Here is a 19551-nt window from a genome sequence, read left to right as displayed (position 1 = left end):
GATAGTGGAATGTTCCTATATTTTAAACGTAACCAGATAATTTCCTGAACATTCTGAAAACCTCTAATTTGTTATCTGCTACAAAGGTGTGAAGTGTCTGCCTGTGGTCCAATGCTCCTGAATGTCTAACAGTGAAAGCTAATGTTATAGCATTTATTAATTGTTAATTTATACAGTATGTGGCAATACAAGTGTACGTGATTGTGTGTTCACCATTTTAGCCACAGCCACTTAATATGCTAAGAATACTCATAAAAATTGTGCAAAAATCTTTTCTATTCTTATGTCCAAGTATGTAAAGTATAGTAGAAGTTTCTTATTTAAAGGTACACATGGCAATTATAAAGAATAATTTTAGGGTGTTTATGCAAAGCCACTGAATATGTTCTAAGTTAATATTTTCAAAATATATCAACATTAAGATTCTAATTTCATAAAAAAAAAAAAAAAAAGCCAGCAGGCAAATGTCCATAAAGGGTGTTTTCATTCATTGATGGTTAAAATCATTGTATATAATTTTTGGAAAATGGTTTTATGGTCAGGAATGAAATACAAAGACAAAGCTGGGTTCTGGTTTAAGTATTGGTTTATATGAATGAATTCAACAACCATTACATAGAGGGTGTGCATTTTCATTAGTGCTTTTTTTAAAAAAACATTTTTATTTTCTACATGATTTAAACAAAATGCCTGACGTGTTGATTTTTTTAAATCAAGGTAACAACACAAACACAGCTTTGAGAAACTAAACACTGTCACACGTTAAGATTTGAACTTAATTCTGAAGAAGTCACAGGAACAAGTTAACATGAAATAGTCTCTTAAAAATCATTAATGCAAAAATATATTTGTACACAACATTAAATAATACAAATGAAAAAAAAAATACATTCTATGCTCATGAACACAAAAGGTAACAGTTGAATATAAAAGACAGGTTCAGTACGATAAGTTAGCATTGTAAATGTTGCTATATGACTATTAATCATTTTATTTTAACAGTACAGAAGAGAATTATTTACTGACATTTCTACATACACAAACATACACTCCGTACACGGGTTTAATGAAACCCTACAGTAGCAGCAAGCAATTGTGTCACCCTTAGTGGTAGGGCAGAGGTTGGGGAAAAGGAGCATATTACAGTTTTTTAGTGTTACTAAAACAAGTCATGTTTAAAGATTCTCCCAAAATCACATTTATCAGAGAGTGCTATGTGGATGCTGCCTGCAAAAGCAGAAAAATTTGTTATTTGTTTCAAATAACTGTTCTATTAACAGTGTTTTTTAAAGGGTGAAGTAACAGGAACTGACCATCTCCAGATGCTCTGAAAGGAAACGCACAGTGATATTCCAAAACAACTGTGATGGTGCAAACATACACTCCTTAGTCACCGCATGGGTGCTTAAATTTAAATTGAATTTAAAGCTTTCTGCTTATTCCAAGGGAAAGTCTGACCAAATGATTGACTAAATGTCTTCTTTTGTCTTCTGTATAAAAAGGGAAGGTAAGGCACCTTGGAACCCTGATTATTCAGTATGTGTTGACCTGGTAACTTCCCCACTCCAGTCCTTCCAACTTGGGCGACTCGAACAGAACAGCATTACAACTCTAATTAACGTCAGTCCAATCCAGACCTACTCACTGACCCCTCCTCTCCTCACAGCTATGGTTCCTAGTGCTAAAAGGAAAGGAAGGATGGATGCTGGAAACCAGATCTGGAATCTAGTCTGCTCTCTCACTCAGCAAATAACACTACGGTGCATATTTGGAGGCAAACTGATGGAACGCTTCCGCACACCCAGTGTAATTCTCAAGTGAGCCTTTCAATTTGTTAAATCTACAATAATAAAAAAAAATTTCATAATTAGCTAGATAGAACCTAACATGTACATGCAATGAATCCTTGCCAACCGTGGTCCAAATTACTGTCACTGCACTACAAGTACAGTAAGAGGATGCATCGGTTATCAGCAAGACTAGATGCTAAAAACAATTTTTATGTTCTGAATAAGATAGCAACATGCCTCTGAATATAAATGTCAAAGTCTGCTCGCTTATCCTTTTCAGGAAAGCTCATGGGCCTTTTTATATTATTATTTAATCCCATTTATAATTGCACATGTTTAAAACCAGTCAGCAGCAGAACCGGAGCATTAAAGTAGTACTAAAAATGTTTCAAGGGGTGGGACTGGAAAACAAAAAACAAACAAAACAAACAAACAAAAAAAAAAAAAAAACGGAGAGTGAGGAGAGGAAATCTTGGTCTGCTTACCCAATAATGTATACATTTAGGGGTATATTTTATAACCTGGAGATTTTATTAACAACAACCTTCAGCATATCATTTCAGACTATAAGCAAAAAACACATTCTAGTCAGTCTAGAAGGATCTGGAGAAAGAATGAGTATTTAGAGGGGTTACTTGGGCACAAGGCCACGAGACTGGGGGTAGAGTGGGGGTCCTGAGCTGGAGAGGCTGTGAGCTGACATGGGGGTGTTCACTTTCTTTCCTGTTTTGAGACGGCTGAGAAAGAAGGAATCAGGACAGGAGAACAAAAACAGATTAGTTTATAATGTGCAAATATAAATATATATACACACACACGCACACACATACACAAACACCTGTACACCTTATTGAGGGAGATCAGTAGAGAATACACTAACTCACTAACTGTGGTGAGCTGACAAGCATATCAAAATGATAATAGGTTGTAGTTTCAAGGGCACAAATGCACTGAAGCTAAAGAATTAAAGATTAGAGGGAAAGAAAAAAATTCTTTTTCCATTTTTAACTGTATGGGTCAATGAGTCTGTACTCTGAGAGTCTTGTTTTTGGTTGACAGGAGTGGAACCTCATGTGGTCATTTGCTGTAGCACATCCACCTCAAGCTTTGATGAGAATTTTCTGCTCGCCACAGTTGTAAACAGTTATTTGGGTTTGAGTTACAGGTTTCCTGTCAGCTCAAACGAGTCTGGCTTGTCTTAATATATCTCTTAAAAAGCAAGGTTTTCTTCTGCAGAACTTCCACTTGCAAGATGTGTTTTTCTTTATTGTGCCCATCTGAGAGAGCTCTAAACACCATTGTGTCTTAAAATCAAAGTATACATTATGTATCTCTCTATCTGCATCTATCTACACTGCTCAAAAAATTAAAGGGAACACTTACACAACACAATGTAACTCCAAGTCAATCACACTTCTGTGAAATCAAACTGCCCACTTAGGAAGGAACACTGATTGACAATCAATTTCACATGCTGTTGTGCAAATGGAATAGACAACAGATGGAAATTATAGGTAATTAACAAGACACCCCCAATAAAGGAGTGGTTCTGCAGGTGGTGACCACAGACCACGTCTCAGTTCCTATGCTTTCTGGCTGAAGTTTTGGTCACTTTTGAATGCTGGTGGTGCTTTCACTCTAGTGGTAATGAGACAGAGTCTACAACCCACACAAGTGGCTCAGGTAGTGCAGCTCATCCAGGATGGCACCTCAATGCGAGCTGTGGCAAGAAGGTTTGCTGTGTCTCTCAAGGTAGTGTCCAGAGCATGGAGGTGCTACCAGGAGACCAGTACATCAGGAGACGTGGTGGAGGCCGTAGGAGGGCAACAACCCAGCAGGAGGCCACACACACACTACTGAGCCTCATTTTGACTTGTTTTAAGGACATTACATCAAAGTTGGATCAGCCTGTAGTGTGTTTTTTCACTTCAATTTTGAGTGTGACTCCAAATCCAGACCTCCATGGGTTAATAAATTTTCATTGATAATCTTTGTGTGATTTTGTTGTCAGCACATTCAATTATGTAAAGAACAAAGTCTTTAATAAGACTATTTCATTCATTCTGATCTAGGATGTGTTGCTTAAGAGTTCCCTTTATTTTTTGAGCAGTGTATATGTGTACAGTTGCAATCAGAAATATTCAACACCACAAGACTTTAAAAATTAATAAATGAAAGTTTTTTCAAAGAGCAAGATTCTGCTTCAGATGGTTTCTTTATGATTTGAGTGATACAGAAAATGCAACCTGCTTGCCTGTGGCAGAAAGCCTCAAATTCATTCAAGGGCCTGTGCCAACTTAGTCAGGACAACTAAGAAAAAACACTGTGTGACTGCAAGACCTGATGAAAGCTAGTACAAGTGCTTTAGTGGCAACTATAAGACTGAATAAACAAGTACTTAATTACTTAATGGCAAGACTCCAATATGCACTCCACTCTTGACCACGATTAACATCAAAATTTGGTTAAGGCAACAGAGTTTTGTGAGACAGTTCTACGGACTGCTTAAATCAAACTGGAACTGTTCGTTTACCAGCGTCATGGATTCCCAGAAACACCAGGCCATGATCCCAGGCACACCTCCAAGTCAACCAAAGCTTGGTTGACGAAAAAAAATTCCCGGAACATCCTGGAGTGGCCCTGTCAGTCACCAGATTTAAATTTTTGCTGGGATATAAAAAGGAAGTTGCAAAATGGAAGCCATCAAACATCATTGAGCTAGAAGCCTTTGCATATGAAGAATAGGCAAAGATTCCAATTGAGAGGTGAAAGAAGCTTGTCAGCACTTTTGTTAGAAAGCAAACTACTAACTAACAACAGTTACACCCAATAAAAGATAAAGAATGCTCCACTAAGTACTGAAGCTGGGGGTTGAATAATACTGCACGTCTTGACTTCACAGTTCAAATGAAAAATTTGAAAGTTTTCAAATTGAAAACTTCTGTTGTTAAAATAACAAATGAGTCAATAAATACTTTTTGTTCTTTAATGAAGTTTTGTCATTTATTGTCATTATCATTCAACATCACAATAATGTCTTTTGAGGTGAATATTTTTGATTGCCATTTTTGAGAGAGAGATACTGTCATTGTTTTATTAAGATGAATCATTTGCTAGCGCTCTTACATTAGTTACTGAATCTGGCACTGAAAACTTTAATATTCCATGCTTTGCAAGCCTCAGCATTTTGTTAATCTAATCATTAGTCTAATCAGGCATTGAAAAGTGACACAAAATGCCTATTGACACCCTTTAGTGGAACACAGTTGATGTTTCCTATAACTTGCTTGAACTGAGCACATTGGGAATCAGAGACATTGTGATGTCTGTCAGATACACTCATTGTGTGAGACAGGACTAAAAGGACATAAAAGTTACAGTTCAGAAACAGGGGGCATTGTAGACAAAGGAAAAAAGAAATATGAAAGAATCCACTATGAATGGGTTCTCACCTTGTTTTTGGTTTCTTGATGAATCCAGCTTGGCCCAAGGTCGAAGCATCTACTTGAATGTCATCCTCCTCCCTCAATGCATGTTCTAAAGCAGCTGCCACCTTTGGCGCAATCATGGGTTCCTCGTACTCTTTAGTGGTGCGTGTGGGCAAGTCAAGTTCCAGCATCAGGATATTCTCAGCCTAAGAAATAAGGTAGGGGAGTAATTAGAAATGTTCTGAATAAAAAAGGAGGTTTCTCATTTATTCCTTATTAAAAAAGAATCTAACAATTATATTCCAATGTCTCTGTCATCTCAAAGGTCTCTCTCTTAATGTTACTACTAGTAAGGAAGTTATTGAAGTACAACTTTTTCACATATCTGACATTGCTGTGTCCTTGACCTTGTTTGGATCAATTGCAAAATCTAATCGTTTTATCTTCTGGTTACAATGATAAAGCTACATGCACTGATCAGCCATAGTATTAAAACCACATTAATATTGTGTAGCTCTGACCAATGGTACAGCTTAGATGCTCAAATGCACATTGTAAGTGCCTTTGACAAAATACAGGGGGCAGCATGGGCACTCTGACCCATCTATGGATACTTAGATCCATACACCGCAAGCTGGGATGCACTGTTTGTTTTGACACCTTTCTATCTTAGAAAGCATTAACATTTATCAATTTGTGCTAAAGTAACACTTCGGTGGGATCGGAATAGAGAGGCTAGCTTTTGCAGATCAAATGCAACACTGACAGTTTGGTGCCCATGACCACTTTTAGGAGGTACTAACAACCGCATACTGGGAGATGCTCTGACCAATTCATCTAGCTCTTAATCCCTTGTAAAAGTCGCTCAGCCCCGAACAATTAATTTGTTATGTATCAAAGTTTATAGTCAAATTTCCTTGCTAGCCTATTTACAGCATTTGTCCATAAATAATCCATTATAATCCATAATATTCAACTTTTAACTCATTACATGATTGTTGCCTCAATAATTTATACTGTTGCCTTTTAAAATGATTCATTTGCTATGTTGTCCAATTGCGACATTCCTATTGCCAGCACTATGTATGGAGTATCCTGGTTTAGACGCACCCTATATCTGGGTTCAGGGCGCATCATCATGGCCATGCATGCATGTTGACTCAGCGGTCTCCTGTACCCGACTGCAGACACTGGTCTTCTCATCATCTGCTGGTCACTGATCAATGGACGGACAGATAGATGGGAAGAGAGAGAGAGAGAAAAATACAGACAGTTCTTGTCATTACTTGACAACGGCTATTATTGCCATTCAAAATGCTATTAATGCTCAAGTCAAGTCAAGAAGCTTTTATTGCCATTTCAACCATATATAGCTGTTGCAGTACACAGTGAAATGAGAGAACGTTTCTCCAGGACCATGGTGGTACATAGAACAAAGACAGAGCTAAGGACTTAGGACTACTTACTAGCCACCTAAAGTGCAACCTGGTGCAAACAGTGCAGGACAAGACAAACAAGACAGACAAGACAGTGCGGGACAAAAGACAGTGCAAACAAAAAATTACAAGACAATACACAGAAACAGCGCAGTCCAGTGTAAATACTGTATGTTCAGACAATATTACGTGTGCAGAAATACTGGAATGTCAGACAGAATGTGCAAATAGCAAAAAGTGCGCAAAAAACAGCATGTAAACAGATTGATGGATATATATTGGAAGTGTGTGTATTTAGTGTAGGTCTGTGCAGTCCATACAGTTTATGTGCATGTGTGTGTTGTGCTCAGTACAGTTCAGCTATTAAGGAGTCTAAAGGCTTGTGGAAAGAAACGGTTACACAGTCTGGCCGTGAAGGCCTTAATACTTCGGTACCTTTTTCCAGATGGCAGTAGGGTGAAGAGTGTGTGTGGGGGTGTGTGGGCTCATCCACAATGCTGTTGGCTTTGCGGATGCAGCGTGTTGTGTAAGTGTCCATGATAGAGGGAAGAGAGACTCCAATGATTTTCTCAGCTGTCCTCACTAGGGATGCTCCGATCGATCGGCCGAAGATCGGTATCGGCAGATAATCACATTTTATGACTCGATTGGTATTCGTTAAACTTGGCCAATCTTAGGAACCAATCACAATTGATGACGTCAATGCGTGAGGTCGTAGACGATGAGTGGGGACGTAAATATTTTGGCGCCGCAGTCATGTCATCGCCGGTGTGGAATTACTATGACGTTTCGAGAAACAATGAAAAAGTCGCTATTTGCCGTTTATGTTTCTAAGAAATCTCACGTGGAGGCGCATTGTCCAAAACATTTAATACAACAAACCTCATTCGGCGCTTAAGAAGTCGTATGGCGTATACGAAAAACTGGCAAATGCAAAAATGGCAACGGTAACTAATAACGCGACCCTCACTCAGCCATCCATTACAGACATTCTAAGAAAACACGAACTGTAAACACCAGAGAGCAAGAAAGCTAAGGAAATAACCGCGAAAATAATGGAATTTATATGCATTGACCACCAGCCTCTGTCAGTCACAGTAGATATTGGATTTAAACGCCTAATTGCTCATCTTTAACCACTATATAAACTGCCACAGCGCAAATATTTTACTGATGTTGCTCTGCCAGAGTTATATCAAATCGTCTACAGCCACATAAACAGTCTACTTCACGAAAATGTGACCGTGGTGAGTTTAACTACTGACATTTGGAGCTCTAGCATATCCCCTATGTCCATGTTAAGTTTGACAGCACAGTGGATTACCAAAGACTTTGAAAAGAGGCAAGTGATTCTCCACTCCCAGGAATTTCCTGGCTCACACACTGCTGGGGCTTTAGTCGCTAAATACAAAGACATGTTACAGACTTGGAACATTTCCGAAGAAAAAGTGCATTTCGTACTACGCGATAATGCAAAGAATATAGAAAAGGCCACAAGAGACTGCAATTTAAGCAGCGTGCCGTGCATGGCACACACTTTAGTGGTCCGCGAGGGAGTCCTGTCACAGTGGGCAATCGGTGATGCTGTGGCTATTTGCCGGCGCATTGTGGGGCATTTCAAGCATTCGCCCCAAGCATACTCACGTTTAGGAGATATTCAAAAACAACTCGGCCAATCTCCTAAAAGATTACAACATGTTGGAACAGTACGTACTACATGCTCAACTCTCTGCTGGAGCAAAAACATGCTTTAATGGCATACACGGCTGACTATGACATCCCGAATCTTAATGCAACACAGTGGAAATTAATTGACAATATGGTTTCCATTCTCCAACCTTTTGAAGAGTTGACCAAGGAGATTAGCTCAATAAAATCATCTGTGGCTGATGTCATCGCATCTATCAGTGCCCTAAAGCGTCTCCTTGAGAGAGAGTCTGACTCGGGCCATGGAGTAAAAACATCAAAACAAACACTTCTCGTAGCTGTTGTGAGAAGATTCTCCAACATTTATAAGGAACCTGTGTATGTTGTGGCTACAGTCCTTGATCCTAGGTAAGTCTTAATTAATTTTAGATATAATGTATATGATAAATTTCATATGTGACCCTGGCCATAATGAGATCGCATGAGACATTTTTTTTTTATTTCCCTATGGTTTTAAACTTTGAAATGATCCTATTTAGTCGATATTAAATATATCAAGTTTATATTTCACATTTTAACATTAAATTACATTATGTAGTTATATAGAATGATTTTATGTAGAAAACAGTACATGAATGACTTTAGCTGGGTTTACACAGGCAGGGTATACCCTGATTGTTGACTAAGACTTAGACATATACTTATGGTATTGAACATGTCAAGTAAAAAAGGCTTTGTTTGTGGCAAATGTGTTTGTATTGTGTGAAAGTATTAAATTAAAAATAGTATTTTATAATTTTTAGGCTAATATAATTGAAATTTAGCAATGATAGTTATTTTCTCTCTCTCAAAACAAGGTACAAGGATAGATATTTTGATGATCAGATCAAACCAGAGGCACAAACTGCTCAGTGAAGCACTGGATGCACCAGTGAGGGAGGGACTTCAGAAGATTGGAACTGAAGAAACTGTGGCTAAACCAGAAGCTCCTCCATCTAGTTCTCTGCAGCAGATGCACAATGAAATTATCAACACCACCAGTTACAGTGATGCTTACAACAAAACTGATTCAGCAGCAGCGGAGATTAATCTGTACCTCTCTGAGCCTGTTATCTCAAGGTCCTCAGATCCCCTGGACTTCTGGAAGAGGAACAAAGGCCGGTTCCCAGCTTTGGCAGAGGTAGCACGAGTCTATCTTAGTGCTCCATCGACAAGTGTTGATAGTGAGCGGCTATTCAGTACAGCGGCACACATTTTGGATGAAAAGAGGAATAGACTGTCTTCACAAAATGCTGAAAAACTCATCTTTATAAAGAAAAACTTGCCTTACCTAATTAAAGTAGGAAGAGGCCAAAGGAATACTCTGACAGTCATTTTATTCCTGTACTTTTTTGTATCAGACTACTCCATGTTGTTCTTTTTGAAGTTTAAATGATTCTCTTTCTTTTTTTCTCTTCAGTCATAAACTGGACAGTGTTTAATTAAACCATATGAGTTATATCAGGCTTATCCATTTTGTAGTTTAAATGTTTCTATTTTACTTTGTTCTCACTCTAACAATGGACAATGTTTAAATATACCGCATGAGTTGAATTTATCTACTCCATTTTGTTCTTTCTGTAGTTTAAAATGTTAATATTTTAAACTGCCCACAGTCCTCACTACAGCTGGATGGTGAATCAACACCCAAGGACGTTTCTGTGGATAACAACCAGGAAAAACAAGATAACACTCCCCAGCCTCCAGGAACACCAGAATCACAGCTGATGTTGTCACACTCTCTCTCCTTCTCTCCAACATCACCACTTCTGTGCTTTTCAGAGAAAATGGAGAAACTGGTATCTGCTGGAACTTCTATTGCTGCGAGTCCCCAAATATCAACCAAGAAACGGCGGGCTCCACAACCACCAAAGCCTCCGGGCCCAGCCTGCCCTCCCCCTCCATCTGAGAGAGCACTCCGACCTCTGCCTCAACGTCAGGGATCACACCAGCCCTCATCTGCAAACAGCACTGGTAACTGATATGTGTTGGGTCCCCGCTATGACAGCAGTAACAATCAGAAATGTTTTCAGAACACGCGGGAGCCCAATGTCCCTTTAGCTTTCCCTATCTCTGTCCTGATATGTGAAGGCCCTCTCCAGCCGCACGACAATTCTATCTAATCTACTGCCTATTAGACGTCATTCTGAGATGGATACAGGGCCAAAACCAGTTACTGTTAAATTAGCACTTCTGAACATCCGTTCATTAAAGAACAAATCATTTTTAGTTAATGATCTTATCACCACTAACAACCTGGACTTCATGTTTCTAAATGAAACCTGGTTAGATGACAGCTGCAGCGCTACAGTCCTCAATGAATCAGCCCCACCCAACTTTACTTTTATAAGTGTCTGTAGAGCTGTTAGAAGAGGTGGAGGAATAGCTGCTTTATTCAAAGATGCGTTTCAATGCAAGCAAGTGTTACTTGGTGATTACCAGTCTTTTGAATATTTGTGTATTGCTCTAAAAGGTACACCACGCATTCTGTTTACAGTTATTTATAGGCTTCCCAAATACACCCCAACATTTGTTGATGAATTCACAGAACTTTTATCAACAATCTCCTCTGAATTTGATTATTTTGTTATTGCTGGAGATTTCAACATTCATATAGACAATGCAGAAAACAATACTGCAATTGAACTTTTAAATGTTTTAAACACTTTTGATCTGACCCAGCACGTGCAAGGTCCTACACACAATAGGGGACACACTCTTGATCTGCTCATTAGTAAGGGTCTAAACATTTCATCCACTGTTATCAAGGATGAAGCGCTATCTGACCATTTCTGTGTTTACTTTGATTTATTGATCTGTCCTGCCACTGATGATAGATCTGTCTATGTCAAAAAAAGGTTCATAAATGAAAACACCAGTGAGGTATTTATGAATGCTATATCAATGTTGCCAAACATATCGGCAGACTCTGTTGATGTTCTCCTTGAAAATTTTAAATTAAAAGTTAAAGATGCTATTGATGGTATAGCTCCAGTAAAGGTCAGGATGATCACTGGCAGACGTAAAGCACCTTGGAGAAAAACAACAGCTGTACAGAGCACGAAAAGAACATGCAGAAAAGCTAAACGTATGTGGCGGAAAACAAAACTTGAAGTACATTATAGCATCTATAAGGACAGTCCTCGTGCTTTCAATGTAGAACTAGGCACAGCTAGACAGATCTTCTTCTCAAACATTATAAACAACAACATAAACAACACTCGCACTCTTTTTGCTACTGTAGAGAGACTAACAAACCCCCCAAATCAAGTTCCTAGTGAAATGCTCTCTGACAACAAATGCAATGAGTTTGCAACCTTTTTCTCTGAGAAAATCAGTAATATCAGAATGGCAATAAATACGGCCTCATATTGTAATGTGGTCAGTCAGACCTCATTACAACAACCTCAGAAATTTGTCATTTTCTCAGAATTTGACATAATTGATATAAAAACCTTGGAAGAAACAGTACAACATCTTAAAGCATCAACTTGCAGCCTTGACACCCTCCCCACATCCTTTCTCAAAAAAGGTACTTAACTGCTTAGAAACTGACCTCTTAAAAATAGTAAATACCTCTCTGCTCACAGGCACTTTTCCAGAGTCCCTAAAAACGGCAGTTGTTAAGCCTCTCCTAAAAAAGAGTAACCTAGACAAAACCATACTTAACAACTACAGACCAATCTCAAATCTTCCTTTTATAGGCAAGATCATTGAAAAGGTTGTTTTCAATCAGCTGAACAAATTCTTAAACTCAAATGGCTATCTGGACAATTTTCAATCTGGTTTCCGCCAGCATCACAGCACAGAGACAGTGCTCTTAAAGATAATAAATGATATTCGCTTAAACTCTGATTCAGGTAAAATATCAGTGCTGGTGCTACTAGATCTTAGTGCTGCCTTTGACACGGTAGATCACACCATACTCTTACATAGACTGGAAAACTGGGTAGGGCTTTCTGGGATGGTCCTCAAATGGTTTAAATCATACCTAAAAGGGAGAGGTTACTATGTGAACATAGGTAACCATAAATCTGAGTGGACATCCATGACATGTGGAGTCCCACATGGCTCAATTCTTGCACTGCTTCTCTTTAATTTGTATATGCTCCCAATTGGTCAAATAATGAAAAAGAACCAAATTGCTTACCACAGCTATGCAGATGACACCCAGATATACTTAGCCCTGTCCCCTAATGACTACAGCCCCATTGACTCTCTATGTAAGTGCATTGATGAAATTAACAGTTGGATGCATCAAAACTTCCTCCAGTTAAACAAAGACAAAACCGAAGTCATTGTATTCGGAAATAAAGATGAAACTCTCAAGGTTAACACACACCTTGACTCTAGTGGTCTAAAGACACAAAATAAAGTCAGAAATCTTGGTGTAATTTTAGAGACTGACCTTAATTTCAGTAATCATGTGAAAGCGATAAGCAAATCAGCTTACTACCATCTCAGAAATACAGCCAGAATTAGATGTTTTGTCTCAAGACTTAAGCCGCCTTCACACTGCACACGACAAACGACGGCCGATAAACCGGAAGTCATTCATTTCCTATGGAGAGTCGCAAGGTCACTGCGTGAGGTGCCGACCATCTGCGGATCCGTAATTTGCGGATCCGTTTTGAGCGTTGGATCCGTTAAAAAAAATTTACCTTGTGCGACTACACCGCATCCGACATGCCGACCGGATGTGATGTATTCTAATGTTGTCCTATCAGGTTCGTGTGCGCGAGGTGATAATTATTGAAAAGTATTAATATTAACTTTAGTCATTTTTAAACTTTACCGAAAACAATCTTTTTGTTTTAAATACATTGTTATTGATAAAAAAGTTAAATTATTAATATTTATATTGTATTATTTTTAATGTTGTGTCCATGTTTCCTCAAAAATTATTCACCGTCTTTCTGGATTTATTGTTGCATTGATTGTTTGTATTTACTCCTTCATTAATTAATTCCTTCATTCACCACGATAAATGGAGGGAGAATACAGGCTCTTGCTTTTACTCTCCTTTACTGGAGACGCCAAAGAAAACATTGCAAATCAGTGTGTATAAAACACTACCTGACTCGGAGAAAAAGTCTCGGTGAGTATCACTGTTTAGTGCAAGAGTTGTGCCTTAATGGATTTTTGTCACGATCATCTAGTAATGGGTTTTCCGAGACCGCGATAATTAACCTCTCTCCCATGTTGACGTCTACACGATCATATTGCACATTCTGTGCGACTGTCACTAGGGGCGAAATCCGACAGTCGTGTCCGTTTGTCGTGTGCAGTGTGAATGCGGCTTTAGACTTAGAGAAACTTGTTCATGCTTTCATCACCAGCAGGGTGGATTATTGCAATGGACTCCTTACTGGGATCCCCAAAAAAGACCATTAGACAGCTGCAGCTCATACAGAACGCTGCTGCCAGAATTCTGACCAGAACCAAAAAATCTGAGCACATCACTCCAGTCCTCAGGTCCTTACACTGGCTTCCAGTTACATTTATAATAGATTTTAAAGTATTGTTACTCGTTTATAAATCACTTCATGGCTTAGGACCGAAATACATTACAGATATGCTAACTGAATATAAACCAAGCAGACTACTCAGATCATTAGGATCAGGTCAGTTAGAGATACCAAGGGTTCACTCAAAACAACATTGGACCAGCTACATGTTTCCGATGTAGCTGGTCACTGATGCCGTGTACTCCTCCAAGTTAATGGTGTCGCTGTTGGTTGCAGCCTCCCTGAAGATGTTCCAGTCAATGCACTCAAAGCAGTCCTGAAGAGCAAAGGTGGCTCCTGCTGGGCAGGTTTTCACCTGCTTCAGAAGCGTTTTAGAGCGTATCTGAGTAGCCGAGGTGGGGGCGGGGCTCCGCACGATATGCGCCGGGAATGTTTGTGTAAACAAGATCCAGCATGTTTTCACCTCTCGTAGCAAAGTTCCACATGCTGATGGAATTTAGGGAGCACTGACTTGAGATTTGCATGATTGAAATCTCCGGCGATGATAAACAGTCCGTCGGGGTGAACATTCTGTAGATCGCTAATAGCTCCATATAGCCCTCTTTAGCATTAGCACTGGGTGGAATGTAAACTCCGACAATAAAAAACAGTGGTGAATTCCCGCGGTAAAAAAAATGGTCTGCATCTAACAGTCACAAACTTCACTGACAATGAAAAGTATCAGGCGACGCCAAGGACTGGAGGCCTGGTATCCGCAGCAATCCGGGGTCGCGAAGCCTTTCCAGTACATCATCATGCAGGTTGATTGTTGTATGATTTCTGTATTTTATTAGTTCCTGGTGGTTGTATACATGAACACCGCTGTCTCTGGTGTCCATGCTATAACTATTGCTAATATGTCATTTTATTACATATAGATTTGTTATTCTTAAACCCTATTCTTGAAAACATGCAAATAAATATCTTAAATTGAGAATGAGAACAGTTCTCATGAAAACAACCAAAATGCACAGTAAAATTTAATCAAATAAAGACCTGTGCTAACACAGCTACTGTTCACACACACACATTTACGTACTCTTGAACACGGGTAATGGGTTTCATTTTCCAGGTGTCATCCTCCTCATCGAAGGTCGCCCTCGAAATAATCTTATTCTTCTCCTCCAACGGAATGAAATTTTCGATGATCAAATGCCTGGTAAGAACAAACCAGAGGTCAAAGATCAATATGAGCCTTCGGGAACAAGCAGTTCTTAGTGTTAATGAACTGAAATTTAGTTATTTCAGGCCTGATTTAATACTGCTTCTCTGGCTCCTACTTTCAGACAGTCTGCTTCACCACAAAGATATATTAGTTCCATAGAACCTCTTTCACAATGTTTTCTATGAAATATCCACCTCTAGTTTATACCAAGACATGCACACACATTCAACAACACCATAATAGGGAGGCATATAAGATTCGTAGGTGCTTGCACTCCTAATGCATGCAAGTTGAGAAGAAGGCCCCATGATAAGAGCATAACTGATTAACAATACATTCTATATTTCACATTTTTAGAACAGAATGAGCAGCTCTGTTTCTTGTTTTCTGCTGTCTTGCAAAAAAAGAGGCTTGCAAAATAACAGATTAAATTTCACCTAGATTAATGCAAATTCTACTAGGAGCTCATTTCTGATAGCGTTTCTGCAAAACATATTTTACTCCTGTAGGTAAAAATTAATTAAAATTAAATTATTAAAGTTAAATTATTAATTAAAAGTTATGCTGTAAGGAAGAGACAGAAATATGTAAAAGCCTTCATACTTCAGTTTGAGTTCTCTGGTTAATTCGTTCTGTGTCTGCTCCAACTCTTGTCTCTCTTTAATATGTTCCTCCTGGACATCATGGATCTCTGCCTTCACAGCTTGTAGCTTTGCGAAGAGCTGGGCAAGATAAAGAAAGGGAATCAATTCAAAAACTACATGTGTGCTTACAGATAAAAATACATTTCTCAGGTTTAGTCATGGACGAACATAAAAGTGGAAGCAGAAATTCTGGATACAAAACTGGCATTTAAAATTAATGAAAGATTTGCAATTAAACCTGTACGCAACATTATCCATGCTATCAGAATTAGAATCTTAATAGCTGTGCCTCTGATATGTTAGCAGCACGGTTGCACTGGGATAAGTGAATCAGGTTCATATTAACTTGAGATACTGCCTTGTACCTTTTTTAGTTTCTTGGTCTTTATATCAACTTCCTGTTGCAGCGAGCTGTATGTCTCCTTCAGCTCAAGAGTCTCTTCATCGCGACACTCCACCTCTTGTTGCATCTCCCGTTCACGCCTTTTCTACTCAAATATACAAGAAATCCAAAAAAAGTTATACAATGCCATAAACCAATATGTACTGAATGTTTTTAGAATCATGGTGTACATACAAATCCTATTGATAGAGAAGAAACTAATAATTCACTAATTGTAGTCTACAAATAAATAGTACTCAAATATTAGTTATATTATACACATATATACACACACAGGAAGGCTTATTACCAACATATGGTAGATTTTTTACCTGTTCTGCAATTTCCTGCCTTTTCTGATCCAGAATTCTCTGCTGCTCATTAGTGTGGTCAACAATGTTTTTCCCTCCAACCAACAGCTTGCTTTCCATAGCCTTAGGGTAAGAGCAAAAAAGGTCATGAGAGAAAAATTTTACAATCTAAAACTACAGGTTCTTTAATGACTGATGTTTCTGCCAAAGTAAAGGCAGAAATGCCTATAGAATACTCTTATTTTAAGTATTTTATAATATTAAGGCCATGGCTAGACCTTTGAAGTTACCTTGACTTTGGCTGCAAGCATCTCAGATGCCTCCTTTTCCCGATGGAGATCATTCATCTTCTTCTCCTTCTCCAACAGCAGTCGCTGTTTCTCCTCTGCCACCAGACTATGGTCCTCCATAATGGCTTTCTTCTCCTTTTCTAGGTTTTCCTGCTGCTCCCGCCAATAATCATCTATGTTCTTATCCCCACCCGCCCCTTCCTCCTCCTCATCATCATCCTCATCATCGTCATCTTTCACATCATCATCCAGTTCCTCTCCTCCCTCCCCAAGTCTCCTCTTCTGCTTATTCTTCTTCTTTTTCCCTGATCGTTTCTCCAACTGCTGCTTCAGACGAGCGATTTCCTCCTGAAACTCCCTTAGAAGGGCGTCCTTGGGGTCTTCGTTGATGCGGGGTTTGTTTTTGATGTTTTTAGCACGGTTTGAGTAGCGTAGCGTAGTTAGAGTCTCCTCTACATTGTATGAGGCTGGTCCAATGTTAGCCACCATGACAGTGCGGGCATTGCCTCCCAGCGAGTCCTGTAGCAGACGCGTGAGCTTGGAATCTCTGTACGGAATGTGGGAGCTTTTGCCATCCACTAATGCAGAAATGACATTACCCAAAGCAGACAGGGAGAGGTTGATTTTGGTGGCCTCCTTTAGTCTTTCTCCTTGAGCACCTGTTTTTGCCTGCCTTTCACTTCCTGCCAGGTCAACCAAATTGAGTTTTCCAACACGGATGTGGTTCTCCCCATCTAGACCCAACTCACTACACTCAATAGTGATGACAAATATGGCATGAGAACGGGAACTATGCTCATTCATGTTGGTTGAGCCAACTGAACGGTTTTGGTTACCTACATTCATAACATGCTCAATCTCCCGGTCACTTTTAGTGACAAATGAAGAAAGGTCTTTGACATAAACACCTGTGTCAGGTCTCTCTTTCAGCTCCAGGCGACGAGACTGGTCCTTGGCTAGCAGGTCCCTGACCTCCTCTTGGTAAATCTCCAGGTATGATGCCCTGACCAGATATTGCTGGTTCTGTGATCGGGAGATATGTGTGAAAATGTGCTCGAAGGAGTTGGGAATGACTCCTCTTTTTTCTGGGTCACTGCGTACTCCTTCCATTGTATATGTTTTTCCTGTACCTGTTTGTCCATAAGCAAATATGGTGCCATTGAATCCCAACAACACTGACTCCACCAGTGGCCTGAAAGTCTCATCATAGAGGTCAACCTGCTTTGAGTTCCAGTCATATACCGAGTCAAAAGTAAAAACTTTGGGATGTTCATGAGTGGACCCACTTCTTGGATTACGCACTACAATCTGACCTAGCTTTACATCTACAGACACCACCCTCTCAAAGTTTGCAGCACACTCTTTTTCATTCATTGGGCGACACCGCACAACAACCTTCACAGACTCAGAGCTCTTGCTTCTAGACATAATTGCGCCTAATTTTACCTTCCTGGTGTTGCTGGCATTGATGTAATTGCTTGCAGTATTACTTCACAGTGATGGCACTTTCAGCATCATAACCTGCAGTGAGAACAATAATTGCTTGAATACTTAACATATAATGTATCCTCAAACAAGTTAAAATGCAGCAGGCTACACACAGACAACCTTATAGTGAAGACTAGTGTTGCCAAATCCCGAACACTAAAAATCTTTGTAATATAGATATAGATTTGACTTAAACAACTTTAGAAATGTAGGTTATGTAGCATTTTTTAAAAACACCAAATTAAAAGTTAATTATTAAAAATAGCTAAACTGTTTCAAAACCTATTAAAAGGTCATGAGGTGACAAAAAAAAAAGGCAAATCTGACTAAATTCACCAAATTGGCATCAACACTGATTACATTACCAACCCAGCCTTGAGTGAAATCATACAAATCCTAACAATTAAGCTAATGGGCCTGGAGACCTTTTAGAGACCATTTTAGTTGATTTCATATGAATGATGGTAATATAACGAAATATGGCAATAAACTCGAATATAAATTTGATTCGGTCATAATAACCAGTATGAATGCAAATGTAATATTTTAAGTATAAAGCATGTTGCTGTTAATTTTTAGTAGAAGTACAGCTAAAAATAAACTCAAACTCTCCTATTTATATAGCAAATTTAGCTAACATAGCTATAGCAGGCTTTAGCTCGAATCTAACACTTTATGAACGATTTGCTTGGATTCGCTACGGTTGTTTTCATTTCTGGGGCGACGATTAATCACGCACAAGCTGTGCACTTCTTGAGCCAGCTAAAAAAATGCATAACGGTTTTGCAAATGTAGGTAACTAACAAGCTAGCTAGCTAATGCTAGTTGAATCAGCACACAGTTCCTGGCAACCTCATTCTGTAGCGGCCTAGCAACGGCAAACATTCACTAGCCTAGCAAGCTAGCTTCATATAATAAGCACAACAGCTTAGCGTATTGCTGTGTCACAGTTTCGTGTAAAACAACACGTTAATAATAAAGAACTTTACCTGCACACCTAGGCAACACCTCCGTCAGACATTTCTGCATCTTCCTGCACGACCGCTACTCTGTGACTGAGTGAATGAGGTGTAGGTGTGAATGTACAGTATTTGTGCGTGTGTTGCAGTGGACACTGTCTGCTTGGATTAGTTTTGTATCGTTCGATAGAGAGTCGGCTCTTTGAATCGGCTCCATTGGGTGAACGTTGAGAGACTTGCTTACTGAAGATGTAACATTTGTAAACTTTAAGCTTTTTTTTCGCCCTAAATTGAACCGACTTTTGTACTTTTACCATAACATTTTTGTTTAAATTGGTTTATTCTACAAAAAGTAGTGAAATACCATTTAACACCATATGATTTCTTACCTAAATAAAAAAAAGGTTTATATTTTACACTGTGTTTCACTGGTACCTGATCACACACCCGATGATAGGAATGTTA

General features: G+C 39.1%; 1 protein-coding gene and 1 long non-coding RNA gene across 2 annotated transcripts; both read right to left on the bottom strand.

Annotated features, from left to right (window-relative positions):
* Positions 1-568: 568 nt before the first annotated feature.
* On the bottom strand, positions 569-19256 carry LOC132861919 (kinesin-like protein KIF3B). The gene is made up of 9 exons (XM_060893601.1): positions 19117-19256; positions 16640-18160; positions 16371-16472; positions 16022-16144; positions 15616-15734; positions 14887-15003; positions 6329-6434; positions 5243-5424; positions 569-2527 (listed from the first exon to the last, which is right to left on the bottom strand). The coding sequence occupies exons 2-9, from the start codon at positions 18065-18067 to the stop codon at positions 2422-2424; spliced, it is 2283 nt and encodes a 760-aa protein (XP_060749584.1). The 5' UTR covers positions 18068-18160; positions 19117-19256; the 3' UTR covers positions 569-2421.
* Positions 8852-14040, bottom strand: LOC132861920 (uncharacterized). The gene is made up of 2 exons (XR_009649985.1): positions 13677-14040; positions 8852-12838 (listed from the first exon to the last, which is right to left on the bottom strand). It is a non-coding gene; the product is annotated as an uncharacterized LOC132861920 (long non-coding RNA).
* Positions 19257-19551: the final 295 nt, after the last annotated feature.

Source organism: Tachysurus vachellii, chromosome 19 (genome assembly GCF_030014155.1).
Source record: "Tachysurus vachellii isolate PV-2020 chromosome 19, HZAU_Pvac_v1, whole genome shotgun sequence".
In the NCBI taxonomy this organism is placed as follows: domain Eukaryota; kingdom Metazoa; phylum Chordata; class Actinopteri; order Siluriformes; family Bagridae; genus Tachysurus; species Tachysurus vachellii.
Note: the sequence above shows the minus strand (reverse complement) of the source record. Positions and strands in the feature narration are given on the sequence as shown.

Bases quoted from the DNA above. Each gene is read 5' to 3' on its own strand.
- LOC132861919 (XM_060893601.1), bottom strand. From the start codon at position 18,067: ATGTCTAGAAGCAAGAGCTCTGAGTCTGTGAAGGTTGTTGTGCGGTGT. The intron at 5,425-6,328 runs GTGCGTCTAAAC...CTTATTTCTTAG, and splicing joins GCCCTGAACCCAGATATAGG to GCTGAGAATATCCTGATGCT. The intron at 2,528-5,242 runs GTGAGAACCCAT...CTTCTTTCTCAG, and splicing joins ATCAAGAAACCAAAAACAAG to CCGTCTCAAAACAGGAAAGA.